This window comes from Vigna unguiculata, chromosome 9, assembly GCF_037176805.1.
Source record: "Vigna unguiculata cultivar grain cowpea cultivar isolate G323 ecotype 2 chromosome 9, ASM3717680v1, whole genome shotgun sequence".
Taxonomy (NCBI): Eukaryota; Viridiplantae; Streptophyta; class Magnoliopsida; order Fabales; family Fabaceae; genus Vigna; species Vigna unguiculata.
Window position 1 is genome coordinate 42,892,088 of NC_140800.1, and position 20,081 is coordinate 42,912,168.

General features: G+C 36.2%; 3 protein-coding genes across 3 annotated transcripts; all 3 read left to right on the forward strand.

The window, feature by feature from the left end:
* Window positions 1-2,960: 2,960 nt before the first annotated feature.
* LOC114164017 (uncharacterized) lies at window positions 2,961-5,983 on the forward strand. Its single transcript, XM_028048472.2, has 2 exons — window positions 2,961-3,468; window positions 5,408-5,983. The coding sequence occupies exons 1-2, from the start codon at window positions 3,062-3,064 to the stop codon at window positions 5,640-5,642; spliced, it is 642 nt and encodes a 213-aa protein (XP_027904273.1). The 5' UTR covers window positions 2,961-3,061; the 3' UTR covers window positions 5,643-5,983.
* A 1,999-nt stretch (window positions 5,984-7,982) lies between these two features.
* LOC114163923 (uncharacterized) lies at window positions 7,983-13,302 on the forward strand. The gene is made up of 6 exons (XM_028048314.2): window positions 7,983-8,321; window positions 8,409-8,680; window positions 8,825-8,914; window positions 9,034-9,105; window positions 9,349-9,468; window positions 11,995-13,302. The coding sequence occupies exons 1-6, from the start codon at window positions 8,078-8,080 to the stop codon at window positions 13,120-13,122; spliced, it is 1,926 nt and encodes a 641-aa protein (XP_027904115.2). The 5' UTR covers window positions 7,983-8,077; the 3' UTR covers window positions 13,123-13,302.
* Window positions 13,303-14,852: 1,550 nt separating this feature from the next.
* LOC114163763 (uncharacterized) lies at window positions 14,853-20,024 on the forward strand. Its single transcript, XM_028048068.2, has 6 exons — window positions 14,853-15,138; window positions 15,218-15,489; window positions 15,632-15,721; window positions 15,844-15,915; window positions 16,115-16,234; window positions 18,691-20,024. Exons 1-6 carry the CDS (start codon window positions 14,895-14,897, stop codon window positions 19,801-19,803), a joined length of 1,911 nt encoding a protein of 636 aa, XP_027903869.2. The 5' UTR covers window positions 14,853-14,894; the 3' UTR covers window positions 19,804-20,024.
* The last annotated feature ends 57 nt before the right edge of the window (window positions 20,025-20,081 follow it).

Sequence of the window (20,081 nt, forward strand, 5' to 3'; positions counted from 1 at the left end):
TAAAAGGATTTCATTATTTAGAAAATATTATCTCTCTAAAACTCCGTCCTCTAAATTCTCTCTAAAATATCTTACCATTCTCTCATCCTTTTTGAAATCAGAGACCGCCAGAGTGATCATTGCGGTGAGATCTCCAAGTCTGTCTGATCAGAACCTTGAATTGAGTAAGTTATAATTATGCTCTTTTCTCTGTATTTTCTTGAAAACATTGCATGTGTTGTAATCTGTATCGCATGTGAGGTTTGCATATCTTGTAAAAATTCTCTGTCGATCAGTGGCTCTAATGATGTTCTCTGATCATGTTTCTGATAATTTTAGGTTGATTTGTGAGCATCGACAATGGAAAAGCGGTTTTAGGTTTTTGGCAGTAGATTATGCTAGTTAATCAGGTAAGGGAAGCTGATAATTGAATTTAATTGGAAGATACAATGAATGTAATTGTGTGTAATTAGAATTGATTGTTTGAAGTATGATGGAATGTGAATTGTTTGATGTTTGGTATAAGTGAATTTGTGATTGCATTTTGTGAATTGAGGTTGAATTAGAAAATGAACACTTGAATCATGGCTCTAATTGGTATCATCTCACTTTGCTTAAAAACCATTTTGAAAATTAGACAACACTGCCATGGATGTGCCAATTTGGGTCATGAAATCAAGTGAAACATCTGCCAACAAAAAACCAGAATATGTGTTGTTTTCTTGTGTGAGGCTGAGCCTCAGAATTCAAGGCTGAGCCTTGAAAAATGCGAGAGGATTAGCACTGAGCGCTAGCCTAGCGGTGCCTGGCGCTGAAAAATGCGAGAAGAATGAGGCTGAGCGCCAGCCGAGCGGTGCCCCAGTGCTAAGACCCCTGCAGGTCTGGAACGAAATTTTAATGCTGAGACTGAGCGTTGGAATCCGAGGCTGAGCGCTGGCTGCCAGATTTCATGTGTTTGCTATTTTAATGTGTTTCATTTATGGATGGCAACGGGTCGGGTCGGGCACGAATAGTGCCTACCCGCAACCCGAACCGCCAAAAAAAAAATTCGTCCGCTACCTGCTCGTTTACCCGTCGGGTATCCGCTTAAAAAATATCCGTGGATATTTTTAAAATCTGCGGGTACCCGTGGATACCCGATACCCGCAAATATTTAAAAGATTATATATTTTATAAATTTTATAATATAAAATTATAAAAATAAAATTTAAATTAAATAAAATTTTAATTATAATTAAATTTGACATAATAAAATATACTGTTAATTTTAATTTTAGTTAAATTTAACTTAATAAAAAATAAATTTAATTTTAATTTTAATTTTGTGCGGATAGCGGGTACCCGCGGGTACGGATAGTATGATACCCATACCCGACCCGTTTATAAGCGGGTATTAAAATACCCGCTACCCGCTATCCGCGGGTAATAAATACCCATGGGTAGTAACTATCCGCCACAAATTTTATCCGCGGATATCCGCGGGTACGAGTATTTTTGTCATCCCTAGTTTCATTGCATTAACTGATGTGAAATGAATTATTTTGACTGTCTTGGTATGCTTTGAGTGAGATTGGGTGAATATGGAACTGTTGTATGTGAATTATGGAGGAATTTCATGGAGAAATTTTAAGTGTGAATGAGGTAGGGTATGCAAAGACATAAGGACTCAAATTTGGTTAGTATCTTGACGCTCCAATAACCATTAAGGCTCATATAGAGTATAATGAGTTATGTCGTGAGGAGTAGCAGGAGGTCTTAGCCATTGGACTCGATCAAGTCTTTGGCGCGAAAGAGACTTACCTGGTGTGATGATTGGGTGATAACCCCTTGAGGCCAAACTCTGCAGAGTTTGGGAATCATACACCGGTGCAAGCCACCAAGAGGTCTGATGTTAATTGCATATATCCGAATAATTGAGTCTAGAGCTGAATGACGTGTGAGTATTGGAATGTTCCTGTGTGAATTTGTGATAATTGATTGTTATTATGCTCTTATTCTAATGTAGTCTTCTTTAAATCATTATTATCTTACTCTACGTGTTTTATGTTTGTCTACCCTTTGTTTTATTCTTTGCAATGATCACTTAAATGTGTGAGCAGAGGAGGCTGCAGGTAGAGAGTTTTTGCGTGGTGTTGATAGTAGGATTGAACAGTAGTATCCAGAGGTCCTGTAGATAGGTGTGTTTTGTAGTAAGTGGTTAGAATTTACCTTTCCTTTCTTCTAGAGGTCTTGTACATATAGTATTGTTATTACTCAGTTATGGATGCCTGTATAAAATTATACTTAATTTTTCACGCTATCTACTTTGGATTATCATTATATAATACTTTATTTAGTAATTTAAAAACTATTAAATGAGATGTTACCGTGGATAATTCAAATTATATGAATCCTATTTGAAGAATTATGAATTAATCCATAATCATTTAACGACGAAGTTATATGTAAAATCATATATAAAATCATATAAAATATTCATTTGACAATTTACTCACTCATATTTTTAACTTAAACAATATAATTACAGTTAAACGTATTAGATAAAAAAAATATGGATAATGTAAAATTAGTGTAACAAGTAAGCGTCGCACCAAAATAAATTAGACTTAATTATATTTTTACATTTTTATGTGATTTGATTTTTAATTTTATTTTATCGATATTTTTGTTTTGAAAATGTAGTAAGAATTAAATCTATTTAATTTAAAAAAATAAATACTACTAAAATTATTACATTATTTTTTTTAATATATGTCATAGAGATTATTTTTTTCGTGATTTTAAAACTCTAGTTAAAAAAATACAGCTAACCAAGTAAAATGATCGACTTTCTCTTAGAAAGCAGTGAATTTGAATGGTTATTTAATAATTTAATAAATGAAATAATAGTAATTTGGAAAAAGAAAAATAAGGAATGAAGCCGAAATGGGCCACGTAGTAGTAGCCTTGGCACGCAGTTTCGTCAACGATGTCTCTACCATTTTCCAAAATATAGAAAAAGGTTTGGCTCGGGCGTAGACAGGGATATAGAGAGAGAGTCCTGAAACCCGGGTGCGATTCATTCGCTCACACCAACATCACTATGGCTCTTCTCAGTCGAGCCTCCTCACGCTTCCATCAACTGCACTCCCATCAACGAGCGTTATCCCTCCACACGACGCTCCCAGCTCTCAACGCATCCACATCCACACACACGCCCACACCATATGCTCCGCCACCGCCTCCGTCCGCTTCCTCTCCCGTCGGCGTTTCCAAGGCGGCGGAGTTCGTCATCTCCAAGGTCGACGATCTGATGAACTGGGCTCGCCGTGGCTCCATCTGGCCTATGACCTTCGGACTCGCCTGCTGCGCCGTCGAAATGATGCACACCGGCGCCGCCCGCTATGATCTCGATCGCTTCGGCATCATTTTCAGGCCCAGCCCTCGCCAGTCTGACTGTATGATCGTCGCAGGCACTCTCACCAACAAGATGGCTCCCGCTCTTCGCAAGTAATCCTCTATCCTTTTTTCTAGGGTTTTTACTTCCCTAATCTATTTTTAACTGTGTTCCTTTCCACAGCAGATTAGAAATCATATCCCTCACCCGATTCACTTATTTGTTTTGTGTGTGACATATGTGCGTGGTTGAGTATTCAATTTGACTTGATATGGTGTCGATGCCGTCGCGTCTTTGTTTAAATGCGGTTATATATGCGTTGGAGAATTTTAAACATAAACTGTGTTCGGTGTTCAAGAGGTGGATGCCTGTTATTTGAGAATTTCTGTAACTAAATTGCATTTCGGGGAAATTTAATCTGGTCAATGATTATGTATTTTGTCTGTGTTATGAAATGGGTTAGGACCGACTGTTAAGCAGTCAGTACAGTAGCTATATAAATTTTAGTTAGCTATTAAAAATATTCATACTGAACAATAACAAACATACCTGTATTCTGCCACTTCTGTCTCAGTTTCGGAATCCCTTCATTCTGGGGTTTCCTGTGTTCTTGTTGTTTGGCTTTCTCTCTATCGCCCTAGAACTAGGTTTTCTCGTAACAGTCTGTTTTAATTGACTCTTGTTTTGGTGTGGTAGCTTTTGGTTTTTTTTAGTGTTGATAGGAAACTGCTACCAGGACTCTGTTTTAACAAAGAAATTTTATTGAGTTGGAGACAGTATAGGGAAATGACACGCTAGCTGCAGTCTGTAACCTCTTTAAGGGGCTTGCTTTCTACCTTCACATTCCTCACTGGAATCCTGCCTCCACCTGGCATATGTGAGCACTTTGTTGGTTGTTGCAAATTTATAATCCATATCCCCAGACTGATTCCCATTTACATTTTTTTGCCTCATTGCTTCCACTTGCTTCTACTTCCTTGTTACCCTTCCCTTTCCTCTTAACAAACACCTAAGTAATAGATCGTGGCTAATAGAGTTCTCTTCGTGATTAAATGTTGTTATAAAAAGCACTTTGATTAATGATACTGCATGTGAAAAGAGGTTCTTATGGGGATAATAGTTGTCTTGCGTTGGATGAGAGGTGTGAACAATTATGTCATATAACTACAAAGTATAAAAATTGTTTTAAGTTGCTTTAGGAAAGGTGTGCAAGAGTTGCCAGTTTCACTTGTTAAATTTTATACTATGTTATAATACATATTCTTGGTTGCTCATCATTATCTATTACTATGTCATGATGAGTATCCGTAAGCTACTTAATTGAACGCTAATTCTATAAGCTAATCTGGATCATCAGAACCCAAAATAGGCATCATTTGGGCCAGAGCCTCTTCCAGCTAACATCTTACGTAACCGAAAAGCAAGAGATACTAATTTGCCATTTACTCTATTGGCACATCTTCTGACCAGGATGATTGTATTTGGGAGTCTGTTTGCAGGAGATTATTGTAATCCTTATCAGACAGCGAAAGTAAGAATCATGAAACATTTCCTCCATGCATGACCGCCTGTTTCAAACATTACATGAAAACTTATGTCAGATTTTTCATAAAGCTATTATTAGAATAAGCTAAAAAAGGTTTGTGGGAGTTACAAGTTGTTTCTATATGCTCAAGTAATCTCTGGATAGGTTTTTCCTTATGTCTCCCCACGTAAGTCTGTATATGAACATTAGCCAGCTTGCAGTCGCACTTGTAAGACTACTGCTTTGTTTTTTTAAATTGTCAAAATGTTTTCTTTTGAAAATGTTGGCAGTTACGTCTGTTGTAATCCCGCATGCATTGCACTTGGTTGGGATTTTTCTGTCACTGATCTTCATGAAACATTATCAATGTGATTTTTAAGTCATTTTTCTATCTCCTCTTCCCTGTGAAATTCCACGTTCCGACATTATTATTGCATTGGAACTTCATTGGTATTCTGTCTTTGACATGGCGAAATCAAGTTAATTAAATTTACAATTTTATATATGATGCTGAAAAACTCTTGCAGGGTTTATGACCAAATGCCTGAACCTAGATGGGTCATTTCAATGGGAAGTTGTGCTAACGGCGGAGGATATTACCACTACTCTTACTCAGTGGTTCGGGGATGTGACAGGATTGTTCCTGTCGACATATATATTCCAGGCTGTCCTCCAACTGCTGAGGCTTTGCTGTATGGACTCCTCCAGCTGCAGAAAAAGATCAATAGGCGCAAAGATTTCCTCCATTGGTGGACAAAGTAAGGTCGACTAAGCTTGTTTCTTGGCAGCCAAAAACTATTTTACAATAAGCAAATTCATGGTATTATATTACCTTGCTAAGAAGTGCCCATGTTAGATGGAGATTGTGTCGATACATTACCTTATCACAGTTTCTGAATGTTCTATCTGCTCTTTTTATGGGGGCTTCATTCCCCTTCAGTTTTTTTATCTGTTAATCCTTCTTCATTTGTACCCGAGAGTAACTATATGTGAAAAACTCATGTTTGGTTTGTAAGTTCCGGTTTTTACGTTGGACCAATTCCCCTCTCCAATGGCTCCTGGTGTTCCAATAAATAATTTTGAACTGATGATTTCATCCCTAACATGTACCTTCCGCACTCTCTTTCTGAATCCACCCCCTTCAAATATAAAATATAATAGGAGTGTTTAAACTTATGACACTCTCTTTTATGAGGTGTCTATTTGTCTTTTGCATTGAAAATTTAATTGTATGACCCCAATTTCCACAAAGCTTTGACTTGTAGTTCTCATTTATATTCGTTCTCTATACTTTTCAAAGAATGTTTATGCTTTTTTATATAGGATTTGTCAGAGGGAAGATTTTTTCTTTCTAAATCAACAATGATATTATTTAAAGGATTATTTATGGCTTGATAGTCGATTTAGCAAAAATGTTAAGGGCTTTTTCATAGAAAGCCTAATCAGGGGTGATATGATACTTTGTTTAAAATAATATTATTTTGATAAAAATACTAGTACTTGATAGATAATACTATACCATTATTTTAACCATAAAACATGATTACTGTTTGAAGACGCGGAAAGCTAGGAAAGCTAAGAGTCGAGAAATAAAAGAAAAGCATAAAAAATAAAACTAATATATGCTTTGAACTTCTCATGTGTGTTTTTTGATTTTCTTCAGAAGTTCGTTTGAGACATAATATATTTATGATAAAATTAATCATATAAAAACATTTCATTATTATTTTGGGTAAATTTATGATTATTAATGTTTTAAACTTATATTTTTATTATAATTTACGTCAATTCATATTTAATTATGTGTTAACATAAACAAATACATAGGCTACTGTATTCTTTATTTTTATTAATATGTATACTTATATACCAAAATGACTCATTAAAATAATAAATAAATAAAATAAATAATTGATAATACATAGTACAGCTCATTTCTCAATTTTTTTAACATTTTCCTTTAATTCAACATAATTTTTTTCTCTTTAATACAATCATGTAATATTGGGATGCCACAATTACTTGTTTGATTCAGTGAAGGAAGAGGAAAGTAGAAATGTGATGATAAAATATAAGCAGAATAAAAAAGAAAGAATGTATAGTTATTTAATAAATCCTACTTTCTTAATTTTTTTCAAAAAATATTTATGTTTCGCTTATAAATTGACCAAACTTGGAAAGAAAATAGTAAAATAAGTAAAATAAACGTGCATAATTTAACTTATTTTTAATCCTTTATCATATAACTTTAGGTTTTAGTTATTATTTAAGAAAATAATTTCAATCAATTGTTTTTTTTTATTCGAGTATTTTGTTTAAAATTGAAAATACCATTCCTTTTTTAACACAATAAATTGTTTGTGTTAACATTTATTAAAAATTATAAAATAGGTGTGAGCTTGGTTATTATTCACACAATCCTGAGTTTTTTTTTAACACACTTTAAACTATAATAAATAGTTTTTTTAACCGTGTTATAGTTTTTGTTTTACACTTCCAACCAAATTATTATTTTACTGTGCGAATCGGATATAGTAAATAATTTTAAAATAAAAGAAAATAATATTAATTTATAAGTTATACATTAAACTCAACATCATAATAGGAAATTATTTTTGACTATATGAATTATATTTTACATTTACAATTAACACCTGAAGTTATAATATAAACTTATTTTATGTTTATAATAAAAACTGCTGAATGTCGTCACACATACATATTTTGACAAAAAAAATAATAATAAAAAGAGACGATACTTTGAGTAATTGGATTTTTTTTAAAGAAAATAAAGTGTAAAGTCTATAATTATATATAAAAGTTTTCCTTTTCTTTATAATTATTTATTTTTATTTTATCTTTTATAATATAATTAGTTATTTTTTAAAATGAACCATTATTTTACGTGTTTTTGTATAAAATCATTCAAACAGTTATTTATTTTTTATTTATTTCATTGTATTTATAATAAATAAAATAGAAAGAAAATATTAAAAATGCCTAACCAAAGGAGCGAAGTAATGAAAAATAAATATATTAAAATAATGTGAAAATATAATAAATATTTTTTCTTTAAATATAGATTCTTCTTACAAACATGACGTAATAAGACATCTTGTGATTTTTGTTGCATAAGCGAAGCAAAATATCTCGCTCTCCCTACACACAGGTAACGCGAGTGGCTAGGGTTTGTGCCAATGGCGGAGGAAGCACAGTATTCATCGGGAACGGAGTCGGCATCCCTCAAGCGCAAGTACGAAGACCAATCCTCCGACAGACCCACCGGATTCTCTGCGGGTCCCGCCACCGGCATCGAACTCGCCAAGCAGCGTGCTCAAGAAGTCGCCGCTCGCCTTCTCAGTGTCACTCCTCCTCCCCCGCTCGACGCCAAGCGTCCCAAACCCGATAACGGTGCTCCTTCCTCCGGTTTCGATTCTTACGGTAACTAACTATTCCTTTCCTCTATCCTCTCTGCTCCACTCTAGTTCTCGTTTAGGGTTTTGTGAACTCTGATTTACGTGAATGTAGATGCGAAGCCTCAGTACTCGGCCGTTCCTCCAGTCTCCTACAGTCACCAAGGAACGAGCAAGAAGATTGATATCCCTAATGGCAGGGTTGGTGTGATTATTGGCAAAGGTGGAGAGACCATTAAGTATCTCCAGTTGCAGTCTGGTGCCAAAATTCAAGTTACTCGCGATATGGACGCCGACCCTAATTCTGTTACCAGGACTGTTGAGCTTATGGGTACTCCCGAGGCAATTGCCTCTGCAGAGAAACTCATTAATGAAGTTCTTGCTGAGGTTAAAAATATCTTATACTTCTCATTTTTTTTTTCTGTCAATCATGGATGGATTAGATTTCGTTTATCATAGAACTGTTTCCTGGTGAATTGCTTAAATGTTTAATTATTGCAATATATATGGTGATAACTACTTTTGTACCAGGCTGAATCTGGAGGTTCTGGCATTGTTGCTCGAAGACTCACCGGACAAGCTGGGTCGGATGAATTTGTCATGAGAATTCCGAATAATAAGGTGTGAAAAGGGAGATTTATGTGTATGCTTTGTGCAATGTCATGAGTATTTCCTGTGTTCAGACTTGGGGTTCTTTTTCTGTCTGTTTGGATTGATATGTTTATTGTGTGCATCTTCAGGTTGGCCTTATAATTGGCAAAGGTGGAGAAACCATAAAGAATATGCAAGCTTCTACTGGTGCACGGATTCAGGTTTACTTATAAGTGATATATAGAACACTTTTCTTTTATTTGTTATTAGATATCCGTGATTTGCTGTTATGGTATTTTTACCGTAGCTTTGTGGTTGGAAATTCTGTCTGGAATTCCTTGTGATAACTGTTATGTTATATTTTTTTACCGTAGCTTTGCTGTTATGTGATAACTGCCAACTCCCATGTCTTGGAAATTTCTATCTGGAGTTCCTTGCGACTAATGTTCATATATTTTTTTCAGGTGATACCTCTGCATCTTCCTCCAGGTGACACATCAACTGAAAGAACATTGAAAATTGATGGGACACCTGAGCAAATTGAGTCTGCAAAGGAGTTGGTTAATCAAATCATCAGTGGCGAGGTATGTTAATGGTGCTTATTTTTGCCACATTTGGCTTAGGCATATCTGCCTGGTTATGCCAAGTCTCGTCTAGTGTTGGAATTATTGTTTCTCTACTTGTTTTGTACTCTGTATGTTGCACTGTCTACTTATCTTCTAGACTGTTTGATCGAAATAGGCTAATTTACGTGCAAGTTTTATGTGATTGTTAGATGAGCATTCCCTGCTTCTCATTGCCTGTTGGATCTTTTTATTTTTTATGGTATTAAAATATAAAACTGGATCTGATTCATCCCTGTAATATGATGCATGATTGCTGTACTCTTTGATTTGTTCCTTTTCAGGGAAAAATTGTTTTGGTAAATCATGTGATGCTTTTTACTAGAGTTTGCATAAATGAGTTTTATTCTGCTCATATTAATTAATTCATTGATCTTATTAATGATATATCATAACACTGTAACCATTATTACTTAACATTGTATATTATTGATGTTTTGATCTGGACTGAAGCAGCTTTTAGTTGTGTGGCAATTATTAGTTAACTTGAAGCGTATTCTTGATTCATTGATATCTCTTCCAAAGCAGCTTAGCAAATGGTGTATGTTTTTGGAAGTAGTATTTTTTGAGAGCCTATTTTGCCTTTGAAAACTGATTTCTATTATATGATACTTAAACATTGATACGACCTCTGTTACCTATTGTATTGTTCTCAAAAGAGAATTAGTACATAACTTCATATTGTGCAAGTGTTTCAAGACTCTTACAAAGTAATGCACAAAGGTAGAAAATAAACTAAATCACTAGTGGCTGTTATGATGTTCTTGCTTGTAATCTCCAACTCTCCTCAATGTAGTTTATTCAGCTCGCCAGGTGGAAATATGGTTAGGCAGACCTTTGACTGCTATAATCGTCGTATATTAGCTGTAATGTTAACAACTGATGGTATCTTGTTCTATTAACAGTCTTTATATACTAGCAATATGCACCTTTCTTTATGTTTAATCTTGGATTAGGCGACAGTCATTAACTTTTGGGGTCTTCTAATTCTGACTTGTCAACTGGTTTTTTACGTTTGTGTATGTGCACTCTGCTCTGTATAATTAGCTAATACGTCTTAGCCATTATCTTTCATCCATCCACAAACCTAGGATATTGGTAGCAATATTTGAGATTTGGACTTTCAGTTTACTTGACCAAGATACCATACTTTTTTTACATAGACTGTATTTTAACTGTGGTGAAGTTTTTCACCTAGCCCAGTGCTTGGTTGAGGTTCGTCTTGCATTGTTTTTGTTGGATTAGATTCCTGGGGACTGTTAAGGCTACTGTTATTATGAATATTTTTTGGTCCAGATGGATACTCATTGAGATTATAGCCTACGGACAGTGGAATATGCTTATTAATTGTGTATCCTATGACTGATATTGTTATTGGGACTGTTGTAGGGTTAGTGTCTATTGGACCATTGGTGACACCAACATGAATCCCTTTGTTGGTGTTCCCTCAGCATGCCCTGGTATGGTTCTAAATCTCAGATATTTACTATCAAGGGCAGTAAGTCTCCTACTATATTATTTGACTATGGTGTCATTATTAGACTGAATATTGGATTCTGTTGAAATAGTCTTCAACTTGGTCACTTATGCTTTTCAGTTCATATCTCAAAAAGAACCTTTATGTACTTGGAATAGTATTTCATTTCATCCTCGGATCTTATACTTGACATTCATTTGGCATCAGTAACCTGAAAGTTGCCCGTCGTGCAGCTTTTTAATTATTTTCCCTAAACTAGCATTCTTGTCCAGCTTTAAATAGTAGTTTTCTGAACTAACCAGTTATCTTCAAGATTTCTGTTAAGATTTGTCTGTTGTACATTTTGTACTACTTCTATTCGGCTTCGTCATTCCATTATTTTTCTTGTTCCTTTTCCTTAAAATAATATTTAATTTTAACTTTTAATTTCTGGTCCCAAGGTTGAACTATTAGATTGGGTTGTACGAAGGATGAGAGGATGTACATGGGAGCACATAAATGTTGTCTCAACAGTCTGTATATTTGATTTAGAGTTGCACCTTCATCTTAATACGGCGTGAAATATATGTAGTCCAGTCACTCTTTTTCAATTAACCTGAATATGAATGATATATTCTATATTGCACTGTAACAATTGGATTAAGATCTTACATACTTTGAGATACTATATGTCAATTGCCCTTTCAAGGCAATGAATATTGAATGCTTGTTTGCTTCTATGGTCTGCGCTTTCTTTTGTACCCATTCAATTCGAATAGGGAAAGGGTGTGCTTCTGCTGGAGTAACTCAGTTTTATCACGAACCAGTACGGTATGTAGGTATTCATATCCCTTTCTGATATGCAACCTGTTAATGCAAGATAATATACCCTCTATATCGTGTTCATTATATGATTTTTGCATTTGTAAGTTTAACCTGTGTACGTGTGCATATGTTGCTTTTTATACTTGTCTGATGTGGAATCTTGGTTGGATTCACTTTTCATATTTGGTTTCAATTTGTCTGTTCAGAATCGTCTTAGGAATCCTGCAATGTCTGGTGGTTATCCTCAGCAAGGTTACCAATCTCGACCACCCTCTAACTGGGCTCCCCCTGCTCCAATGCAACAGCCTGGTTATGGTTATGTGCAGCCTGGTACTTATTCTGGTCCATCACCTCAGTATAATATGCCTCAACCACCTTATGCTGGCTATCCTCCCCAACAACCAGGTGGATATTCCACCAGCTGGGACCAGTCTTCTGCACCACCTCACCAACAGTCTACACATGCTGGGGGCTATGATTACTATAGTCAACAGCCACAGCAACCGCAAAATCCTGGAGGGCCAGCACCTCCAGGGGATAGCTCTACATACAGTTACAGTCAACCCCCTTCATCTGGTTATAGCCAACCGGGACAGGGTTATTCTCAGGACAGCTATAATGCATACAATGCACAGTCTCAATCAGGGTATGGACAGGCACAAACATATGATCAGCAGCAAGGCTATGGCTCAGGTACTACTGGCTATGGTAGTGGGAATAACCCAGCACAAGAGGGCCACACTGCGAGCTATGCATCCCAGGGAGATTCAGCCCCAGCTCCATCTACCCAACCGACCACCATGGCACAGCAAGGTTATCCTACCAGCCAACAGCCCAGTTCAAACACTGCCAACTACCCACCTCAGGGAACTCCTCAGTCAGGTTATGGGGTTCCCCCTACATCCCAAGCTGCTTATGGAAGTCAACCACAGCCAGGTTATGGACCTGGTTATGGAGCCCCTCAATCTCAAAAACCAAGTGGCAATCCTCCTGTTTATGGACAGTCGCAATCACCTGGTGCAGTAGGAGGCTATGGTCAGTCAGCATATCCTGCTCAGCCTCCACCTTCCAGTTATACTCAACCCCAAGCAGAAACTGGTGCTCAGAGAGCACCTCCATCGGGCTATGGTGCAGGGCAACCCGGTTATGGTTCTCAAACATATGGTGCACCTCAGGGAGGCCAGCCTGCTTATGGTCAGGGACCACCTCCATACAGCAATAGTTCTTATGGTGCTGGTTATACTCAGGCTCCGGCCTATACTGGCGATGGTAATGGCAGTGGAAATACGCAGCCTCCTCAGACTGCTGTTGCTAAAGCATCGCCTCAGAGTTGATATTTTTGTTTCCCCTTCTCTCATGGATTGTCTTTTTTTTAGTTGTTTTACCGATCCTTATTTTTCTAGTGACACTATGTAGCGTTGCATTGTTTAGATGGAAAAAATGGTGTATTGATATTTTCTACATTTTGCCTATTTTGTATGGTTGAATAGGAGCTCATTTTTATGGCGTTTTAAGTTGTGATTTTCTTGAACTTTAGTATATTTATGCTAGTTTGGGTTTCGTTTGGAATAGAGATTTTTGAAGATTTATCTTTTTTATTTAGTTGCTTTTTTAAATGTTTTGAGAAAAATTTAGAATAAACTATATCCATAAGCAACTTTTTAATAAATTATGAAAACATACTTTTATTTATAGTAATAAAAGTAAAGTTTTTATTGTAATAAAAGTTTTTTAGCATTGTGTGATTGTATAATATAATATTGATATGATGTTAAATAATTTATTATTTCTATGTTATCCATTTTAGTGATATTTTTTTTTGGTTTTATGTTTTCCAGGAATATCATGTTTTGTTTTCATCTATTGATGGATTTTGCATAAAAATTGAATACTTGATGGTGGTTGTCTGGTTTGGAGTGTTGGGTGGATGTGAAAAATGGAAATTATTTAAAATTATTTTAGCTAAAGTATAATATGGAGCTAACAGAAAAATATAAGATACACTAAAATCATATTCTAAACAGACAAGTTTGGCAAAATTTTCTAAAAACTTAAGACTTTCCTCAGATAAGTTTGGACATGACACTTTTTCAAAATAGACCAAGTCAATCTATAAATTAAACTATCAAAATTGAAATTATTTTTCATAAATCCCAATATTAAAAATAGGTTTAGTTATTATTTTTTATTCTTGTTTCTTTTTTTTTAAACGTCAAGTTTATTTTTGATGTTTTTATTCTTAGTTTGATCTTGATTTTTTAAAATTAATGTAATTTAATGTTTTTTGTTAAATTTTTTAAAATGGATCGAAGATTTTTCTTAACGATAAATAATATTAGTTTGTTTTGTTAATGTAATTAATATAATTATAATATAAATTTTAAAGAAAAATTATTGATGTACTTCAAAATATTTAGCAAAATGAACGAGTGCAAGTAAATGTAGGTATAATCGGAAAACTCAAAATCTGATCGCAACCTACCCATGAATAATCATCAAGATGCAATGACAAGGACGACAATGCAATGGAAAAATCAAATTGAATGATAGTACAATTGTGACAAAAAAGCAAGGACAAAAGAAAAACTAAAAAATAATAATGTACATAAAAAAAATTAGTATCCTTGAAAAATGAAAAATAATTTCATCCAAAAGACAATAAGTAAACCTCAATCTAATATCGTATTGAAATAGTACATAAGAGAGACATAAACAAAATCCCTAATTTGAATAAATTATATATATATATATATATATATATATATATATATTTATAATAGTTTTCAATCAAATCTCATAAATAAACTCTTACTTAATTTCATAAAGATAACAGATAAAATGTTATGATTAAAAATTTCATCTTTGTATTATTTGTAAAAGATTTATACATTGAAACACCGTAAAAATTGAAATAAAGTCGGAATTCTGTAGATGACGTAAAGACCCCTGAATATTTTGGTTGTACAAGGGAAGCAATGCAAAATATCTCCTTTTCTTTTTTTTTCACTGCCCCACACAGGGTAGGGATCACACTAGCCACCACTATAAATTATAAATAATAGCACCAGCCCCTCTTTCACACCTAACATCTCTAGGGTTTGTGCCAATGGCGGACGAAACCCACTACTCATCTCCCAACGACTCTGCGCCCCTCAAACGCAAGTATGAAGACCAATCCTCCGACAGACCTACCGGCTTCTCTGCAGGCCCGGCCACTGGCATCGAGCTCGCCAAGCAGCGTGCTCAAGAAGTCGCCGCCCGCCTCCTCAGCGTTGCTCCTCCTCCCCCGCTCGACGCCAAGCGTCCCAAATCCGATAACGGTGCTCCTACCTCCGGCTTCGATTCTTACGGTAACAAACTATCCCTCTCCGCTCCACACTTCTTCTCGTTTAGGTTAGGGTTTATAAACTCTGATTTCCGTGAACGTAGATGCGAAGCCTCAGTACTCGGCTGTTCCTCCCGTCTCCTACAGTCACCAAGGAACGAGCAAGAAGATTGACATCCCTAACGGCAGGGTTGGTGTGATTATTGGCAAAAGTGGAGAGACCATTAAGTATCTGCAGTTGCAGTCAGGTGCCAAAATTCAAGTTACTCGCGATATGGACGCCGACCCTAATTCTGCCACCAGGACCGTTGAGCTTATGGGCACTCCAGAGGCAATTGCCTCTGCGGAGAAACTCATTAATGAAGTTCTTGCTGAGGTTAAACACATTTTATACTTGTTATTTTTCTTCTGTCAGTCATGGATGGATTATTTTTCGTTTATCATATATTCTGGTGAACTGCTTAAATGCTAAATTTTTGTAATTGCAATATATATGGTGATAACTATTTTTGTACCAGGCTGAATCTGGAGGCTCTGGCATTGTTGCTCGAAGACTTACAGGACAAGCTGGATCAGATGAATTTGTCATGAGAATTCCAAATAATAAGGTGTGAAAGGCAGATTTGTTGAAGTGTATGCTTTGTACAAAGTCATGAGTGATTTCCGAGTTCAGGTATGGGGTTCTTTTTCTGTCTGTTTGGGTTAATAAGTTTATTGTGGTCATCTTCAGGTTGGCCTTATTATTGGCAAAGGTGGAGAAACCATAAAGAATATGCAAGCTTCTACCGGCGCACGGATTCAGGTTTTTACTTTTAATTGATATGCAAAACACTGTTCTCTTATTTGTTTATTAGATATAGATGATTTGCCGTTATGGTTTTCTTACTGTAGCTTTGGGATTGCTACTAATTTGATAAGAGACTGTGATAACTGCCAACACTCATGACTTGGAAATTTCTATCCGGAGTTCCTTGTGACTAATGTTCATATGATTTTGTCAGGTTATACCTCTGCATCTTCCTCCAGGTGACACATCAACTGAAAGAACATTAAAGATTGATGGGACACCTGAGCAAATTGAGTCTGCAAAGGAGTTGGTTAATCAAATCATCAGCGGCGAGGTATGTGAATGGTGCTTCTTTTTGCCACATTTGGCTTAGGCATATTTGCGTGGTTATGCCAAGTCTAGTTCAGTGTTTAGAATTGTTGTTTTTCTACTGGATTTGTACTATGTATGTTGCACAATCTATTTATCTTCTAGACTGTTTTTTATCAAAGTAGGTTAATTTACGTGCTGCTTTATGTGATTGTTAAATGAATACTGTGTGCTTGTCATTGCCTGTTGGATCTTTTTATTTTTTTATGATATTAAAATATAATATTGGATCTGATTTACCCCTGGTGCATGATACATGTATTTTGTACTCTCTTCGATTAGCTCCTTTGCAGGTAAACAAGTTTGTTTGGTAAATCATGTGATGATTTATAGTTTGCATAAATGACTTTTATTGTGTTCATATAAATTAATTCATTGATCTTATTAATGATATATCATCACACTATGACCATTATTACTTATTGTATATTAGTTAACTTGATGCGTATTCTGGATGCATTGGTATCTCTTCCCATGCAGCTTGGCTGATAGTGTATGTTTATGGATGTGGTTATTTTTTCAGAGCTTAAAGTGCCTTTTGTAAGTGGTTTTTATTATATGATACTTAAATATTGAGACTACCTCTGTTACCTGTTGTATTGTTCTCAAAAGAAAATAAGTACATAATGTCATATTGTGCAAGTGTTTCAAGACTCTTACAAAGTAATTTACTAAGGTTGAAAACAAAGTAGTCAATAGTGGCTGTTATGATGTTCTTGCTTGTAATCTCTAGCTCTCTTCGGTGTAGTGAGATCAATGTTTAGTGAGATCGTTCACTGCTATAGCTGTCGTGTATTAGCTGTATTGTGGTGTGAACAACTGTATAGTATCTTGTTCGATTAACAGTCTTTATATACTGGCAATATCCTCCTTTCTTTATGTTTAGTCTCGGATTAGGTGTTGGTCATTAACTTTCAGGGTCTTTCTAATTCTGACTTGTCAACTGCGTCTTTATGTTTGTGCATTTGTACTCTGCTCTGTATAATTAGCTAATACATCTTATCCGCTATCTCTTTTATCCATCTTCAAACCAATGACTTTGGTAGCAATATTTTGGAATTAGACTCAGTCTTGTTGACTAAGATACCATACTTTTTACAAAGACCGTATTTTAACTGTGGTGAATTTTGCACCTGGCCCACTGCTTTGGCGAGTTTCCTCTTTCGATATTTTTAATGATTTAGATTCCTGGGGACTGCAAAGGCTACTGTTACTATGAATTTTTTTGGTCCAGATGGATACTCATTGAGATTATAGACTCTCGACATTGGAATATGCTTATTAATTGTGTATCCTATGACTGATATTGTTATTGGGACTGTTGTAGGGTTAGTGTCTATTGGACCATTGGTGACACCAACATGAATCCATTTGTTGGTGTTCCCTCAGCATGCCCTGGTATGGTTCTAAATCTCAGTTTTGATATTTATTATCAAGGGCAGTAAGTCTCCTTCTATATTTTTTGACTATAGTGTCATTATTAGATTGAATACTGATTTGTGTTGAAATAGTTTTCAACAAGTGGTTTTCAGTTCATTTCTCAATAGAACCTTTATGTACTTGGAATAGTATTTTATCCTCGTATGTTATACTGGACGTACATTTGGCATAGGTAATCTGAGACGTACCCATCGTGCTGCACTTTAATTATTTTCTCTATTCTATTATTGTCGTCCAGTTTAAATAGTAGTTTTCTGAACTAACCAAATTATCTACAAGATTTCTGTTAAGATTTGTCTGTTGTACGTTTTGTGCCACTTCTATTCTGCTTCATCATTCCATTATTTTTCTTATTCATTGTCCAATTAAATAATCTTTATTTTGAACTTTGAATTCGTGATCCTGAGGTTGAATTATTAGATTGGGTTGTACAGAGGTTGAGAGGATGTACATGGGATCACAGAAAAGTTGTCTCAACAGTCTGTATATTTGTATTTAGAGTTGAGCCTTCATCTTAGTACGTGTTAAATATACTCCAGTCAGACTTGTTCTATTAATATGAATATGAGTATTATATTGTATAGCGTAACAATTTGAGTAAGATCTTTGCTTATTTTGAGATACTATATGACTGATTGCCTTTTCAAGGCAATAAATATTGAATGCTTGTTTGCTTCTATGGTCTGTGCTTTCTTTTGTACCCATCCAATTCGAATAGGGAAAGGGTGTGCTTCTGCTGGAGTAACTCAGTTTTATCACGAACCAGTACGGTATGTAGGTATTCATATCCCTTTCTGATCATGTATGCAACCTGTTAATGCAAGATAACATACCCTTTAATATCGTGTTCATTATATGTTGATTTTTGCATTTATAAGTTTAACCTGTGTACGTGTGCATATGTTGCTTTCTGTACCTGTCTGATGTAGAAACTTGGGTGAATTGACTCCCTTTATTTTTGTTTTCTATTTGTCTGCACAGAATCGTCTTAGAAATCCTTCAATGTCTGGTGGGTATCCTCAGCAAGGTTACCAATCTCGACCACCCTCTAACTGGGGCCCCCCCGCACCAATGCAGCAACCTGGTTATGGCTATGTTCAACCTGGAGCATATTCTGGTCCATCACCTCAGTATAACATGCCTCAGCCACCATATTCAGGCTATCCTTCCCAACAACCAGGTGGATATTCCACCAATTGGGACCAGTCTTCTGCACCACCTCACCAACAGTCTACTCATGCTGGGGGCTATGATTACTATAATCAACAGCCACAGCAACCGCAAAATCCTGGAGGTCCTGCACCTCCAGCTGATGGCTCTGCATACAATTACAGTCAACCACCTTCTTCTGGTTATAGCCAACCGGGACAGGGTTATTCTCAGGACAGCTATAATGCGTATAATGCACAATCTCATTCAGGGTATGGACAACCACCAACATATGATCAGCAGCAAGGCTATGGCTATGGTAGTGGGAGTAACCCAGCACAAGAGGGCCACACTGCAGGCTATGCATCGCAGGGAGATTCAGCACCAGCTCCATCTACCCAACCGACCACCATTTCACAGCAAGGTTATCCTAGTAGCCAACAGCCCAGTTCAAACACTTCCAACTACCCTCCTCAGGGAACTCCTCAGTCAGGTTATGGGGTTCCCCCTACATCCCAAGCTGCTTATGGAAGTCAACAACAGCCAGGTTATGGTCCTGGTTATGGAACCCCTCAATCTCAGAAACCAAGTGGCAATCCTCCTGTTTATGGACAGTCGCAATCACCTAGTGCAGTAGGAGGCTATGGTCAGTCGGCATATCCTGCGCAGCCTCCACCTTCCGGTTATACTCAACCCCAAGCAGAAACTGGTGCTCAGAGAGCACCTCCATCGGGCTATGGTGCAGGGCAACCCGGTTATGGTTCTCAAACATATGGTGCACCTCAGGGAGGCCAGCCTGCTTATGGTCAGGCGCCGCCTCCATACAGCAATAATTCTTATGGTGCTGGTTATACTCAGGCTCCGGCCTATACTGGCGATGGTAATGGCAGTGGGAATACTCAGCCTCCCCAAACTAGCGCTGCTAAGACTTCGCCTCAGAGTTGATATTTTTCTCCCTCTCTCTTTCTCATGGACTTTTTTTTTTAATCGTGTTTCGTAGTTGTTTATTCTACTAGCGATACCCACCTATGTAGCATTGCAATGTTTAGATGTAAGGGTTCGTGTACTTAAATTTCCTACATGTTGAATATTTTTGTATGGTTAAATCGGATCTCCTGATGATGGCAACATTTGAAAAAATGGTGTGCTTAATTTAAGTTACCAAACTATCGGTTGATTTTCGTTTAATTTTTAATTAATTCAACTGACTTCATCGAATTTGC